Source organism: Pelodiscus sinensis, chromosome 4 (genome assembly GCF_052426305.1).
Source record: "Pelodiscus sinensis isolate ZL-2025 chromosome 4, ASM5242630v1, whole genome shotgun sequence".
Lineage (NCBI taxonomy): Eukaryota > Metazoa > Chordata > Testudines > Trionychidae > Pelodiscus > Pelodiscus sinensis.
In genome coordinates this window covers 49,666,722-49,683,472 of record NC_143055.1, presented here as the reverse complement: position 1 = coordinate 49,683,472, position 16,751 = coordinate 49,666,722, and the positions used below count along the sequence as shown (strand labels likewise).

General features: G+C 41.6%; 1 protein-coding gene across 11 annotated transcripts in view; it reads right to left on the bottom strand.

The window, feature by feature from the left end:
* Positions 1-16,751, bottom strand: part of SPATA18 (spermatogenesis associated 18) — a 50,338-nt gene that overhangs the window by 7,583 nt on the left and 26,004 nt on the right. For 10 of the 11 annotated variants that reach the window (XM_075930440.2, XM_075930439.2, XM_075930441.2 and 7 more), the window contains 4 exons: positions 4,196-4,330; positions 3,208-3,445; positions 1,910-2,068; positions 1,237-1,412 (listed from right to left, as the gene is read on the bottom strand). In XM_075930440.2, coding sequence (XP_075786555.1) covers positions 1,237-1,412; positions 1,910-2,068; positions 3,208-3,445; positions 4,196-4,330 — 708 coding nt within the window. The remainder of the gene's footprint in view (positions 1-1,236; positions 1,413-1,909; positions 2,069-3,207; positions 3,446-4,195; positions 4,331-16,751) is intronic. The other variant, XM_025179937.3, reaches the window with a different exon arrangement.

Genomic DNA, 16,751 nt, shown 5'->3' with positions numbered 1-16,751 from the left:
TAATGTCTCACATCAGATGCACACCTGCATAACCGAGGTAAAAGCAAGGGCTGATGGGCAACAATGAAGTGCAGTGTTTGGATAAATAACATCTTCCTGGGCCACTTTGTCAAACAATGATTAGATAAAAAATACAACAACAAATATGAATCAGGACTAAATATTAAATTGACAATAATAGTTTCCATCAAAGAAACCAGTTTGGATTTTGGACACACTAGCTAGAAAGGTCAGAATTAGGATTCTAGGAAGCCAAGAAAAGTTACCTTGGACGACAGCAGTACCTTCAGTTTCTCCTTCTCCTAATGATTGCTGCTCTTTTTCACATCCTCTCCCCATATATCTTTCTTTCTCCCTCCCTGACCAATGTCCACAGTCATATATCCCCACAAATGGACACAATAAGCTTCCCTTGTCGACCGCACCATGTCTAGACTGCCGCGCTGTGCCGGATCAGCTGATTGTCGGCACAACGTGGTGGCCATTTTTATTTTAATGAAGGGATTATTTAAATCCCCGCTTCATTGACTATGTTGAATAAACTACTTTACATGGCTTCGTCAACGGAGCTATGTAGTCTAGACACACCCGAAGAGCCTTAAAAGAGCCCTTAAAAGCTGGTTTGCAAGATATTGAAGAAAAATAATCCATTTCTACAAAGAATTTTCACTTTAAGAAGTGGCTGCTCTTCCACAGAGCTGATGGTGGGGTACCAAAGAGCTCAGAATCCACAGAACAGCTTCCAGAAAGGATATGCAGAGGATCCTGAGATGTGTGTGACCCTTGAAAGCAGACACCATCATGGATACTTGCTTCTAATGAACTGGGAAAGTAACAGTGGAGGAAGTAGCAAGAAGAATTCTTTTTAAAAAACTGGAGGCAGAAGGGAATATGGCAGTGAGAAAGATGATAACCTTACTAAAAATATTAAGATCAAATATGCACGAGACTGGAGTTTATGGATAAAATTGTTGCCCTGTTGGTTGAAAAAATGACTAATTGAGAAATATACTGCCCAAAGTTTGCATACTTTTGAAATTATATTCCACTACAACCCTTGAATTCTCATCAAATTTGCTACGCAGCAGGAAAACAAGACTCAGACTAAGTGAGTTTACCAGCAATCTTAAACCTTAGTGTAAATGTGGCTGAACTGCCTGAAGGATGGACTATGTGACCTTTTCATCTCTAATTTCTATGGTAGGAGTCTATTATTAAATATTTCAGAGTTCTTACTTGTTCTCATTAAAAAGTTCTCCATCTGCACCAAATGCAATATCAAGAGGCGGAACCAAGGTTTGCATTGAAAAAGCTACACGGCACAGCTCCCGAATCAAACTGCTGATCATGATGAAGTCAACTTCTGGTGGAAATGAAATTTTAGGATTGATGTTCATGGCACGAATTACTTCCTGAAAAATAAACATAATGTATCAAATTACTCCTTAGTTTACCAGAGCTTTTTAATTACAGACTGGCTAATATGGAAACAGCTGACCCTCCTAACTTTCACAAACTCCATTTAATAAATGGTATACAGAACACCAAAGATGTGGTCTTATGTTATTTCTGAAATGGCATTACAATATTGGCATCAATGCTGATATCAGTTCTGTGACTAGTATACTGATTTTAAGAGAAGTACAGTGCTGTCTAGGCTACTACTGAAAGCATCATATAATTGTTTTATTTACTGTAGTGGATTACTTTTGCAAAACAAAAAGACACTACAATCACAGATAAAATATATTAGATATAAATAATATGCTTGTGTTTATATTACTGCATAAGAAAGCTTATTGCTACAACAAAGTAAAATGAGTGCTGTTAACTTCTCCCTAGTAAAACTAAGAAATTTCAGATTTGTACAAAATATGAATAGTCAAGCTTCATATTCCTCATTACTTACATTGACACTGGCTTGAACATCATATAAATCCTCATGGCGCACTATATAATCCAGGATAGTGTCTTCAAGTGATTCAGGCCCTGAGTAAGTTAAAGACAGAGTTTTTCTCACACGCATTTTGAATTGTCTGAAGGCCATCTTTGCTGCATGGAAAGACTCCTGCAAATGTTAAAATAACCAATTACATTTAGAACTCTGTGATCAAGAAAATAGGTTTGATTTTCAAACAATGGTCCAGAAACATGCCCAGAGTAACCTCACTGATATTGAGGAATAAATTTAGCCAAATGTCTTTCTAGTTTTCAGGGAAGAAAAATTCTTGTGTTAAATTATGATAGTATTTAGAAACAATACACTTTGGAGAAAGTAGTCTCAGATTCATTCCTCACACTTGGTTTTAAATTCCAGGTGACAAATCAGATTAGAATGCTTCATACTTCCCTTCTAGAACTTTCTATTTTTTCCATAAAATTCCATCACTTGCTAAATCAAGTACTGTAGTTTAAGATATTTAAAGATGTCCGTGGACAGGATGTTGTATCTAGAGTGTAAGATTCTCTAGTAGAATACATATAGAGGAGTACATGTTGTCAGTTAGTAAGAAGATTTGTAGTTTGATTGTGTAATTTGGTTGGAAATTGCTATTTTATGGAAAAACAATACCACTTTGTATTTATACAACAACATCTGCTATTGAGTCTTGGTGAGGAGCAACCACAAGTCTCAGTGATAGCACCAAGTGTTCAAAACTTCTCAGCGCCATATCCATTAAGAGTCACAATTTTTGTTCAGGCTAAGTACTAGATCAATTTTCTAGAGGGAGAAAATGAAGCACAGAAAAGCAAAATGACCTGTCACAGGTCACAAAATGAATTGTGGCAAGCAATGAGTAAAATTGAGAATTCCTCTTGTCTCCCTACCTACCTAGGCTCTTATATGATACCCAATAAATTAGAAAACATGCTTCTAGATCTCTCATGTGACTTATTGTGAAGCACCATATGAACCAGTCTTAGTTATTTGGAAATATTACATTTTAAACTAGTTTAAATGAAGCAGTGTGATCTAGTGTAATAACAATGGGCCCAGCAGTCAGGAACTGCCATGTTTTAGGGAAAAGATAAAAAGGATAATAAATTGAAGGAATTAATGAAAAATAGCAACAAAAAAAATGTATCAAGTGAAGCATTTTCTTCTGTAATTCAGTTTTAATTCAGCTAGGTGATATTATTTTACATAAAGTGTGTGTCGTGCACAAACCGTAATGGAAAAAAAATGTTAAACATTTTATTTCATACCACAGCTGCAACATATATTATCCTCTGCACCATCTCCAGATCCTCGATATAAGTCATCAAAAGGGCCTGTGCATCCAAACGTTCTTGAGCATAAATCTCACTAAAGCGAGCCACCAGGTGGGCATGACGTGCAGCATTTGTAAGTCTGGCTCGGCCAGGTGAGCAGCTCCTGAGTGGGAGAGGACTAGGGGATCTACTTCGGCAGCGCCTTGGAGAAGGAGAGCGACTCCGTGCAAGTCTAAAATGAATGATAAAAAGTAGTTAAGGTCACCCTGTTATTTTCAGAATGTTTTGGTCTGGTCTACACACAGTTTTTATACCAATTTGATTATTGTGTTTAAGAGTGTGATTTTATACTGATATAATCAAAGTCCTAGAATGGATGCTGTTACACCAATAAAAAAGATGTGTATCCCATTACAGCTTATTCCCATAAAATGGTTTCTAATATCAATATAGTTGAAGCAGTTCCAAAGCATGTGGGGGTAAGCACCTTGTACCACAGAAACAGAATTTAAAAGAGTAAAACTTTAGGAATTTTTTCCTCTTCCGTTACCAATGTACAGTGACTGACACAGTGAGCAAACAGTCTTGTGCTGGAATGGAATGGTGCTCCAAAAGTCTTATAGCAAGAAATAACACATTGCTTCTGTCCAGAAACAATTTTTCTTTAATCTGCCAGGCTGTCCTTTTGATATGTTTCCTGAAGCTCAATGAAAATATTTGTGTATTCCTCCCCTTTCTTCCTTCAAAATAAATTTGGTGGAAGAGTTTGTTGTTTCATTATAAAAGGGAGAAGTTTAAATGTGTTTACTTTTCAATCTAAACTCGTGTATCTGCAATTTCTTGCTCTTCAGTTGCATCTCAACATGTGTATCCTAGCATGGAAGATTATAAAATTAAATTTGAGAAACTAATTTAGATGCTATTCAGTTTTTGTGTTGCTTCCTTTGTATGTTTTAAAGAATTGCCAGATTAGGGTCAATACCTGCTTTGAAGAACAGATTTTTGGGCACCCAGGATGGCAATCTCATCCTTTAGTATTTGAACCTGCTGCTCATAATCATTCAGGCGATCCAGATTCCTCAAAGCGCTCTCCTCCTGTGCTTGAGAAGCCTTCAGACTTAATCATACAACATAACGCTAGTCAGAAAGAACCCTTTATTAATCCATATTAAACACAAAAAGCTTTGTAAAAATAACGGGGAGATTACCTTCTAAAATCTAGAAAGAAACACGGGGAACTCCCTTGTTAACAATGAACTGCAAAAAACAACCCAATTTTTTCCCCTTAACTGATATTCATGGGCTATGTCTACACTGCACATTGTTGCACAATAAGATAGGTAAATGAGGCACGGGGATGACTATCGCCGCACCTCATCTGCATACCTACTGAAGTGCCATTTTTGCGGCATGGGCTTTTGTGCAAGAAGGAGCTGTCTACACGGCTCCTTTTTGTGCAAAAACCCTCTTGCGCAGAGCCGTTCCGCCACTTATTTTCAGAAATAACGGCTCTGCGCAAGAGGGGTTTTTTTTGCACAAGGAGGAGCCGGGTAGACAGCTCCTTCTTCCGCAAAACCCCGTGCCCATGCCGCAAAATGGCGGCTCATTAGGTATGCAAATGAGGTGCAGCAATAGTCATCCCCGTGCCTCATTTGCATATCTTATTGCACAACAATGTGCAGTATACACATAGCCCGGTATACAGATGCATGTCTTGTGACAGGGGATATTAATTACCCTTACATATTCCAGTACCACTTCAGGTGAATTAGGTCGGTCTCTTTCCTGTACTCCACAACATAGTCTCAAACTTTTTTTAAAAAAGGTTTTGTTTTTTTTAAAATTTTCCCCATCAGATCCTCTTTCTTCTGTCTGCACAAGTGCCTGTGCAAGATTTTTAGAAGCCCTGAATAATGATATCACATGAGGTTCCAACCTTACTGGAGTTCTCCCTCACCCCAAAAGATGGAAAGATTATGATAATTCTTAAATTTGTCATATGCCCTGCAAAACAATTTTAAACATGTCTATATTGCTCTTTACCACTTTTCCTAGACAAGTTAGAAGAGAGGAACTCAAAGTTTAAGAGAGTTATCTCAAAGTTTCCCCCTTTCCTCATCCCTTTCCGGAAAAGGGATGCTAATGAGACACTTTGGAATTGCAAATCTGCAGGGGATTTAAATATCCCCCACGGCATTTGCATTTACATGGCTGCCGCTTTTTTCCGGCTCAGGGTTTTTGCCGGAGAAAAGCGCCAGTAGGAATAAGGGATCCTCCGGAAAAGGGCTTATTTTCCAGAGAATCACGTCTAGACTGGCGCTTTTCTCCGGCAAAAACCCCGAGCCGGAAAAAAGCGGCAGCCATGTAAATGCAAATGCCGCAGGGATATTTAAATCCCCTGCGGATTTGCAATTCCGAAGTGTCTCATTAGCATCCCTTTTCCGGAAAGGGATGCCAATGTAGACACAGCCCTGAGGTTTTCTGTCTTGTTTTGGACACATTAGGGGTACATCTAGACTACATGCCTCTGGCAACAGAGGCATGTAGATTAGGCTACCCGGCATAGGAAAATGAAGCAGCGATTTAAATAATCGACACTTCGTTTAAATTTAAATGGCTGCCGCGCTGAGCTGATCAGCTGTTTGTTGGCTCAGCACGGTAGTCTGGACGATCCGTGGTCGACATCAAAGGCGTTTGTTGACCTCCCAGGTAAACCTCATCCCAGGAGGCATACCTGGGACGTCGACAAATGCCTTTGATGTCGACGGCAGAGCATCCAGACTACTGCGCTGAGCCGACAAACAGCTGATCGGCTCAGCGCGGCAGCCATTTAAATTTAAATGAAGCGGCAATTATTTAAATTGCCACTTCATTTTCCTATGCCAGGTAGCCTAATCTACATGCCTCTGTCGCCAGAGGCATGTAGTCTAGACGTACCCTTAGCGTTTTCTTCCCTTTCTTTACAGGTGAGGTCTTTGAAGGACTTGACTAATTATGCCAAATGAGGTTGCCACTTGCGCTGAAGGTCATCTTTCTCCCTCTACTTCAAGGCGGGAGGCTCTAAATGTAATGCAAGAATTGCCACTATACCAAGGAAAAGGAAATATGCCTCTCATTTGAGGCAGGAACCGTTACCTTTAGTATTCATTTCATGTGACATCACTAGTCACATCGTTCTATTCCTGAAGCAAGGATTTCCAGACGAGAGAGATAAGAGGTGACCAGACATTTCTATTTAAATAAATAATCAGGAAAGAAAACCAGACTTTTTTTACCCTGGAGATGTGCAGGGGAGGGAAACATTTATGCATCATAATCCCTTGGCAAGGGGACAGGGATAACTTGGAGAGAACAGGGGTTTAAAAAACCAGCTACTAAGTGACAAACGTGAAAGTTTTGCCAGGGAGTTTAGAGCAGAAGAGTGAGTGGAAGATATACTTAACAATAACCCTTATTACGCCACATACACACATACTAGATCTACACTGCAATGGTAAGTCAGAAAAAGAAACTTAATTTGTGGTATGCAAATTGTGTATCTTTTTCCACTTTAATGTCAAAAGAGGCTTTTCCGAAATTTGGCGTGTCTACATAGCACCAAATTTCAGAAAAAAGTGCTCTTTCAACACATCCCTTATTCCTCATAAAACGAGGTTTACAGAGATGGCAAAAGAGCACGTCTGCTTTTCAAAAAATTTTCTGAAAAAGCGGATGTGTTCCTTGGACACAGCATTGCTTTTCCAGGATACCTCCAGTATCCCAGAAAAGCAGTGCAGTCTAGTCACAGCCATACACAAAACCCATCAAGAGAAGAAACTAAACCTGCAAGAGTAAAAATAATGCTGGCAGAAGTCCTGCCGCAAAGTTTATTGCCCTGAATGCAGTATGTAGGATTCCAGGCCTTGTGGGCAGTTGGGTTATGTGTACAATTGTTGCAAAGAACTCAGGGCTATTAGGGTACATCTACACAGCACCCAAAACTTGAAATAAGATACAAAATTTGCACTATGGTACACAGCACCAAATTTTGAAATAACGTGCTATTTTGAGCCATCCCTTAACCCTTGTGCCACAAGGTTTACAGGGATGGCAAAATAGCATGCCTATTATTTCAAAATAAAAGGTGAGTTTCTAAGATGCCAGGTAGCTATTTTGGGATTCCTCAGTATCCCAAAATATTTCTGCTGTGTATACCTACCCTAAGAGACCAAGGATGGACTCCTGAAAGCAAAGAGGCTGAACTGGAGGAAGGGAGGTACAGTGAGACTTTCAGTGACATAGTAGAGCAGTCCCACCCCTCAGCCTGACAGCCTCTGTGCTACTGAAGAAGATGAAAATCTTAGAGAAGGAGAACATCAAGCTAGATTACTTGAAAATTGTCTGTTCTGTTCATTCCCTCTAAACTAGATGTGGCTAATGCCAGATGCAAGACAGGATATTGGGCTAGATGAATCACAGGCCTGACCCAGACAGGCCATGCCACCTTATGTTTGTATAAGTAGTAAAAAGGAAAACTACATGGCACTGTTTTATTTGACACAATACCCTTAGCAATTATGGTGACTAGGCAATGCAGACAGTCAGGATTGTGTCTGTAATAAGACACAATAATTTCACACCAAGAAAAAGTAGAAGTCTTATTTCAGTATTTCCTATCTTTTGACAATTAACATTATTCACAAGCACACCCCTCAAGATGAGTAATTATAAAATGTGATGATCCTCATCTGAAGTTCTATGTAGTAAGTCTTACTTTCTCAATAATTCCCATCTCTTAACTGAAGTTATTACAACTGCAGCTAATAACTGCAAATTATTGCACCTTCAGAGACCTACTTAAAAAGATGCCTACTTTCTTCATAAGAAAAACAATGGCATTAATGTTATAGTTTAAAGCTAATTAGAGTACATATACACAACTATGTTTATACAACTATGTCCCCACACGAAGTCACAAATTTAAAATAATCCACAAATTGGATTATTTTTAAAAATATAGAAAGAAAAACAAAGCAATAGAAGAAAAGACCCTCTGTATAGAACATATACAGTAGACCAAGCTCTAACCTTCGACAGCCTTGACATTATTCCTTTTCAATGCTAGTCTAGCATTGGTGGGAGTCATGCTGTTTTAAATTTTCTACTTAAAAACTATTCTGCAATCTCTATAAAATTACATATCCAAAAATCAGTAGAACATTACCAGTTTTCCCACTGATTCTAAGGAGCTCTGAATATTATGGGATAGTAGGAAACATTGGGTCAACGGATGCTTCATAGACAAAAAACATTAATAAAAGCAAATGAGTGTAAATAATTTTGTACAGAATACTAGACCTGGAAGGGACCTCGAGAGGTCATAGAATCATAGAATCATAGAATAATAGGAGTGGAAGGGACCTCAAGAGGTCATCGAGTCCAGCCCCCCGCCCTCAAGGCAGGACCAAGCTCCACCTACACTCAAGAGGTCATCAAGTCCAGTCCCCTGCCCTCAGGGCAGGACCAAGCACCATCTAGATCATCTCTGATAGATATCTATTCAACCAGGCCTGGCCTTAGGACAAGGCAAGCAAGGCAGTTGCTTTGGGCCCTGCACCTTCAAGGCCCCATGCTGCCAGAATCCCACCAAATCTTCACATTCCACATTAACCAGACACCTGCCCCCCATCCCCATGTACCACACGCAGTAGAAGGACTCGGATAAAGCTGGGGAGTGATTAAGAAGTCTGTGACATTTAGGAATTAGAATCTCACTGTATTTCACTGGCAGCTGGGACCCATCCCCTCCCTGCCTCTGTTCTTCCCTTCCTGCTGGCACCAGAGCTTGTGAATGATTCACCACCAGTCAAGGGTTTTACCCTCACTATCGGCACCGGAAACCAGGAAGACTCAGTAGCCACATTTTACAGGCAAGGAACTGAGGCTCAGACTCATGAACGCTGGGATTAACCAATCTGCCAAAGAGATTTGGGCACCCACCGCTCAGCAAGGTGGAAACAGGAAGTGAGGAGTGATTTGGAAACTGATGCCTGCGACTCCTGTCCTTTGTCCTAGGGCACGTGGCAAACCAGCAAAGTACAGCTCTGCTGAGCTGAGCGCTCGCTCTGTGTGGGGTATAAAGGGGACACCTCACTGTACTGAGCTGTCTTCTGGAATCTGCCTGGCCCTGCCCTGCACACTCTCCTCCCACAGACGCCTTCTCCCTCCGGGACTTCCCGCAGCCATTCCCACTGCACAGAGACCCCCAGGCCTCCTGCCCTTCTCATCTACTCCCAGTATCCCTATTTGCCAAGTTTACCCCCCAGAGCCCATCCCACTCCTCTCATGAGCTCTGAAACGCAAGCTGGCAGCAACAGCTTCTGGATCCTCTTCTCTCCACCCCTGCGCGAAAGATTTGGACCAACAATGGCAGGAGTTTGTCTCTTTTATAAGCAGCAGGATATGCAAATCAGATCGACAGCTTTCTGTTTAAATCAGTCCCTGTCTCTGCTCAGCCTCCTGAGTGTGGGCAGCCCCCTGAGTGTGGGCAGTGACCTGTCAGTCCCCTGAGAACTTTCCCCACCAGCACCTGGGACAATGAGGGGTTGGCTCGGCATAGTGCTCATCTCAGCGAGTGTAGAAGGTGTCTGGTACCAGATCAGCCTGGTGGAGTCTGGAGGAGGAAATCAAGAAGCCCGGGGAGACCCTCACACTGACCTGCACTGTGTCCAGATTCTCAGTCACTAGTATGGGTGTGCCCTGGGACTGCCAGCTGTGGGGGAAGGGGCTGGAATGGGTCAGAGTCATCTGGTGCACTGGAAACACCGCGTACAGTGATGCTCTTAGAAATCGCCTTAGTATCACCAGAGACACCTCGAAAAGCCACGTGTCCCTCATACTCAGACTTTAAAGTCAGAAGGGACCATTATGATCATCTAGTCTGACCCCCTGCACAGTGCAGGCCACAGAATCTCACCCACCCCTCAGAATAATCCTCTCACTTATATCTCCGATAATGAAGCCTTCAAATACTTTGAAGGTCCCAAGATGCAGAGAGTCCTCCAGCTGTGATCTGCGCCCCATGCTACAGAGGAAGGCGAAAAACCTCTGCCAATCTACCGTAGAGGAAAATTCCTTCCCAACCCCAAATATGGCAATCATCTAAACCCTGAGCACGTGGGCAAGACTCACCAGCCAGAAACCCAGAAATTCTTTATAGTAACTCCTATCATCCCTCCATTGACATATTTCCCACTGAAAATGAATGGTCAATTAGTTACCAAGATCATATTCTCTCATCAACCCATCCCCTTATCATAGAATCATAGAACTGGAAGAGATCTCAGAAGGTCATCAAGTCCAGCCCCCTGCTCTAGGCAGGACCAATCCCATCTAAATCAACCCGGCCAGGGCTTTGTCAAGCTGAGACTTAAACACCTCTAGGGATGGAGTCTCCACTACTTTCCTAGGTAACCCATTCCAGTGCTTCACCACCATCCTAGTGAAATAGTTTTTCCTAATATCCAACCTGGACCTCTCCCACCACAACTTGAGACCATTGCTCCTTGTTCTTCCATCTGTCACTACTGAGAACAGCCTTTCTCCATCCTCTTTGGAACCTCCCTTCAGGAAGTTAAAGGCTGCTATCAAATCCCCCCTCACTCTTCGCTTCTGCAGACTAAACAGACCCAACTCCCTCAGCCTCTCCTCATAAATCATAAGCTCCAGCCCCCTAATCATTTTGGTTGCCCTCCGCTGGACCCTCTCCAATGCGTCCACATCTTTTTTGTAGTGGGGGGCCCAGAACTGGACACAATACTCCAGATGTGGCCTTACCAACGCCGAATAAAGGGGAATAATGACATCTCTTGATCTGCTGGCAATGCTCCTCTTAATGCAACTTAATATGCCATTAGCCTTCTTGGCTACAAGGGCACACTGTTGACTCATATCCAGCTTCTCATCCACTGTAACCCCCAGGTCCTTTTCTGCAGAACTACTACTTAACTGGTTGGTCCCCAGCTTGTAACTATGCTTGGGATTCTTCCGTCCCAAGTGCAGGACTCTACATTTGTCCTCGTTGAACCTCATCAGATTTCTTGCGGCCCAATCCTCCAATTTGTCTAAGTCACTCTGGACCCTATCTCTGCCCTCCAGCGTATCTACCTCTCCCCCTAGCTTAGTGTCATCCGCAGACTTGCTCAGGGTGCAATCCATCCCCTCATCCAGGTCATTAATAAAGATATTGAACAAAACCGGTCCTAGAACCGAACCTTGGGGTACTCCACTAGAAACTGACCGCCATCCTGACATCGAGCCGTTGATCACTACCCGCTGGGCCCGCCCTTCTATCCATCTTACCATCCATTTATCCAATCCACATTCCCTTAACTTGCTGGCAATGATATTGTGGGAGACCGTATCAAAAGCCTTGCTAAAGTCAAGGTATATAACATCCACTGACTTTCCCATGTCCACCAAGCCAGTTACCTCATCATAGAAGCTAATCAGATTGGTCAGGCACGACTTGCCCTTTGTGAATCCATGCTGACTATTCCTAATCACTTTCTCTCATCCAAGTGTCTCAAAATGGATTCCTTAAGGATCCCTTCCATGATTTTTCCAGGAACCATGATTTTTCCAGGAACCCTGCAGCTGAGCTGCCTGCAGCCCGCAAACACTGCCATGTATCGCTGTGCCAGAGACAGTGAGGGGAAACCTGTCCAAGCCAGCACTTAAACCAGTCGTGCAGAGAACCAGGCTCCGTGTGCGAGCCACAGACTGTAACAGCTGCCTGCCCAGCGGTCTCTCTGCCTGGTAGCTGCTGGCTTCATCGCCATCCTGTGGTCAGGCGCAGCACTTGTGGAACGTATCCCACCTCCCCCAATTCACACTGAGACCCAGAACCCCTGGGGCTGCAAGTCCAGGCCTCTCTCTTCCAAGTGGGGAAAGGCCACAGCGAGAGTCAGTCCGAGCTCTGGCTATGGCAGCTGGACTCACTGGCCCGTGCTTTCTGCTCCTGAGAAGATGGAACTGGAGGCTGTAAATCCAGTGCCGGTGGTAGTATCCAGAGCCCCGCTCTCGTGCTAAGGGGGTGGCAATTCAGTCCCCAGCTCAACAACATCTGAGCCATTTCCTGGCCGGGGCATTTATCCAGGTCAAACACTCAGACAGGGACCATCTGTGCACAAGGGCAAGGGGCAGAGCGGGCTAAGCCCCTTGGGCTTTCACACGAGCGCCCAGCCTCAGAGACACTCAGAACATCTTTCGGGGCTCTGTGCTGCTGAGTATTCACCATCCACCAGCGTCCTGCCTTGGGCCCTGCAAACCCTTTGGCTGGGCCTATATCCGAGCTGCTTTTAAATGCCTCCTGTAATGGAGATTCCATGACCTCCCTGGACAATTTGTTCCAATGTTTAACCATCCTGGCAGTTAAGAAGTTTTTCCTATTGTCCAACCTAAACCTCCCTTGCCGCAGTTTAAGCCCACTGCTTCTTGTCCTATCATCAGAGGCCAAGGAAAACAGTTTTGCTCCTTCCTCCTTGTAACACCTTTTTAGATACTTGAAAACTGCTATCATGTCCCCTCTCAGTCTTCTCTCTTCTAAACTAAACAAGCCCAGTTCTTTTAGTCTTCCCTCATAGGATATGTTTTGTTGCTCTTCTCTGCACCTTCTACAATTTCTCCACATCTTTCTTGAAATGTGATGCCCAGACACAATATTCCAACTGAGGCTTAATTAGTGCAGAGTAGAACAGAAGAATCACTTCTTGAGTCTTGCTCACAATACTCCTGTTAATGCATCCCAGAATGATGTTTGCTTTTTTTTTTTTTTGCAGCGTCACACTGTTGACTCATATTTAGCTTGTAGTCAACTATGAGCCCTAGATCTCTTTCTGCAGTATTCCTTCCTAGACAATCATTTCCCATTCTGTATGTGTGAAACTGATTGTTCCTTCCTAAGTAGAGTACTTTGCATTTGTCCTTATTAAACTTCATCCTATTTACCTCAGACCATTTCTCTAGTTTGTCCAGATCGTTTTTAATTATGCCACTACCTTCAAAGCACTTGCAATCCCTTCCAGCTTGGTGTCATCTGAAAACTTAAAAAGTAGGGCTGTCAATTAATGTGCATTAACACCTGCGATTAACGCAGAGCAAAATTAACCCGTTAATTTTTTTAACACGTTAATCGCAGGTGTTTCTGCAGTGTTACCCCTTTGAAATGCTGAAACAGTGTTTCAAAAGAGCAGTGCTGCATGGAACCAGGGTCAGCTGGGGACTCCAGCTGATCGCAGTCTCCCATAGCGTGTCTCTTTGAAACGCTGCAATAGCAGCGCTGCACGGAGCCTGGAGTCAGCTAAGAATTCCAGCTGACCCCAGGCTCTGCCATTGCGCTGCCCCTTATTTCAAAGGGGCAGTGCTACAAAGTGATCCCAGGCTCCCGCAGCGCTGCCCCTTTGAAACGCTGCCATGGTGTTTCAAAGGGTCAGCACATCGTGGAGCCTGAGGTCAGCTGGAATCTTATTATTGTTTAACAGCAAGATTAATCACACGATTAATCATGATTAATTTTTAATTGCTTGACAGCCCTATTAATAAGCTTATTCTCTATGCCAATATCTAAATCATTGATGAAGATATTGAACAGAACCAATCCCAAAACAGACCCCTGTGGAACCCCACTTGTTATGCCCTTCCAGCATGACTGTGCACCATTAATAACTACTCTCTGAGAAGGGTTATCCAGCCAGTTATGCACCCATCTTATAGTAGCCCCATTTAGGTTCTATTTCCGTAGTTTATTATTAAGAAGGTCATGTGAGACCATATCAAATGCTTTACTATTCTGAAAATCAGCTATGAACATGCATGGCATTCATTTAAAAAAAAAATCTCATCTCTTGTTTAAAAAAAAGGACACCAGTTTATCACGCAGCCATGGTCACTTGCTGTTTAATCTTCAGTTTTTTAAATAATTTTTCAGTTAAAGGGTTAAAACAATGACCATAGATTCATAAACTTTGTGTATGTTATTTAAAAATAAAATAGACACCTTAACCTGATGGAAGTTAATTTTTTTTTAAATTGCAAAGCCTAAGAAGTTGTAGGAAGTTTCTAAAGTTAGCACAAATTAAAACTTGAGTGCTATAAGTCCCTGAAAATAAAAAGTACAAGAAAAGTGGTTTTCAATCAAAAAGCCACAGAATTTCATTTTCAGCAGCTCAACATGCTCATTGTAGAATCAATAGCCCAAATTCAGCACTGCTTTTTTCCCCTATGTTTGTACAGTCCCTAGCACCATGAATAGGTAGCCTCTTGATGTAACCACATTACAAATAGTTTGTCCTTATGGTTTAATCACTCATAATACCTCATCAGTTATTTTGACCCTTATACTTTATTTGTATTACTCCATTTAGGCTTTAAAAATCTCACACTTATTAGTCTGTAAATAATGTGAGTTTTCTTTTTTGCCATTCAATAGCTACCTCTCACACTGTAATCAGCCAGGCACCATCAGCATGAAGCTTACTCACCATCACTCAACATTGCAATTCTGGAAATGACCAAATTTGAATGGATCAATACAGAAAAAGTAAAAATCTTACAAATTAATTATTTTAAGAGGAAAAATCCAGAATATTATAAAGCTGATACTTTGTTCCTTCATTCAGCTTTATGCAAACTTGTTAAGGTAAACTCATTTATCATTTAACCAAACTTGACTCCTCTTTCTTTAGATGGAGCACACAAAGGCCTGGTCTACATTAGACCAAGCAGGTTGGCTTAAGGTATGCCATCTAGCTATGTAAAATGCTCAGCTGGATTTTACTTGCCTTAAACTAAGCCACTGAGGTATCTACACTGCAGAAGGCTGACAGGACTACAGAATGAGCAGTATAGGATGCCAGCAGGGGCTGCCCTCAGCGGTCAATTTGGGGGTCTACACTAGACCCACTTAATCAAACACTATAAGATCAACCTCCAAAGGGTCAATCTTCTCCATAGTGTAGACAAGCCATAAGTAACCTCAACCTGGAACTAATGGATGCAGTTCCTTTGCTCCTTTCAGCCAGGCATTCCATCTTAATTTGTAAAATTTTAACTTTTTTTTTTTCTGTAATGCTGTTTCATTTTCTTCAGATGACCCATTCAAATTCTGTCATTTCCAGAAATGCAAGTGTGAATGATGGTATTCTTAAGACTCATACTAATAATGTCTGGCTGATTACAGTATGAGAGCTAATTCTGGAGTGAGAAAATGGTAATAAAAACTAAAAGTTGCACTCTGAAATAATAAGCAATCAGATATTTTTAAATCAATATATTTTGAATATAATTTGAAGCCAAATTAAATTGTCAAATAACCTTAACTATGACCAAATAAATAAAATAATAAACAACCCAGCCATAAAACTCAAGGAAAAGAGATTGAATAGGATTAAAATACTGTTTTAGAAGTTCCAAAAACAGACTCTCACTGCCAGAATCCAGATGAATTATTGCTCTACTGACATAGAAGTGCAGAGATAGTAGGATGGTATTTGGAGAAAAAATTGTGATGTACACATGCTGAGCTCAGAACAGTTTCCATCTTTTCATAGCATTCAAAGTATACATTAAAAATTAAGTTCTTTCAGAAATATTCAGGCATTTTCATTTAAAGAAAAAAACCAAACATGGACAATAGTATACCATACATGAATATATTAAACAGTGTTCAGTTGCTGAATATGTTCAATTGCTGTAGGCCATAAAACCAAAGAACAAACTTCTGTTAATTTATACATAATTTCTCAATACCATTAAAAACAAAACAAAACAACCCATAGTGCAGTGAACGCAGGAAAGAAAAGAGGAAATCAAGTACTTGTCTCAGGGCATGATACAGCTCCAGCTGACTTCAGTAGAAAGACACTCATTGGTTTCAACTGGGGTTCTAGCTTGCTTAAGTTCCACTATACCAAACCAGGTAAGTGGATATAGGTACTTCCTTTCAGCAGATGGAGAAAAAAAAAAGACAAAAAAGTTTTATGACATCACTTTCTTTAAAAGTGGGCTGCCTGGCTCTGATCTGTTAGGATCTTCCTGAGCAATAAGACTTCTGTTTAAAAAAAAGCCCACAATAGAAAACTAAGAAAAAAATTCTGGACAACTATCTGGCTACATCTAGACTGCAGGCTTCTTTCGGAAGAAGCTTTTCCAGAAGAAATCTTCTGAAAACACTTTCTCTGAAAGAAAGTGTCCACACTGCCAAAGCACATCAAAAAGCTATCTGTTTTTTTGAAAGATAGCGTCCACACTGAATGGACGCTATCTCACTTTTAAGCTGTGATTACTATGAACAGAGTGACCACCAGGGCACCTGTGCTTTTTCCTCTTTCCTCTTCTTTTGAAAGAACTCCCTCTTCCCCATCCACACACACCTTTTTCCGAAAGATCTCTTTTGGAAAAAGACTTCTTCCTTGTAGAAAGAAGTTTACCAATGTCAGAAAAACCCCTCTGTTCTTTCGATTTTTTTAAAAAGAATGCGATTGCAGCATGTACATAAGTGA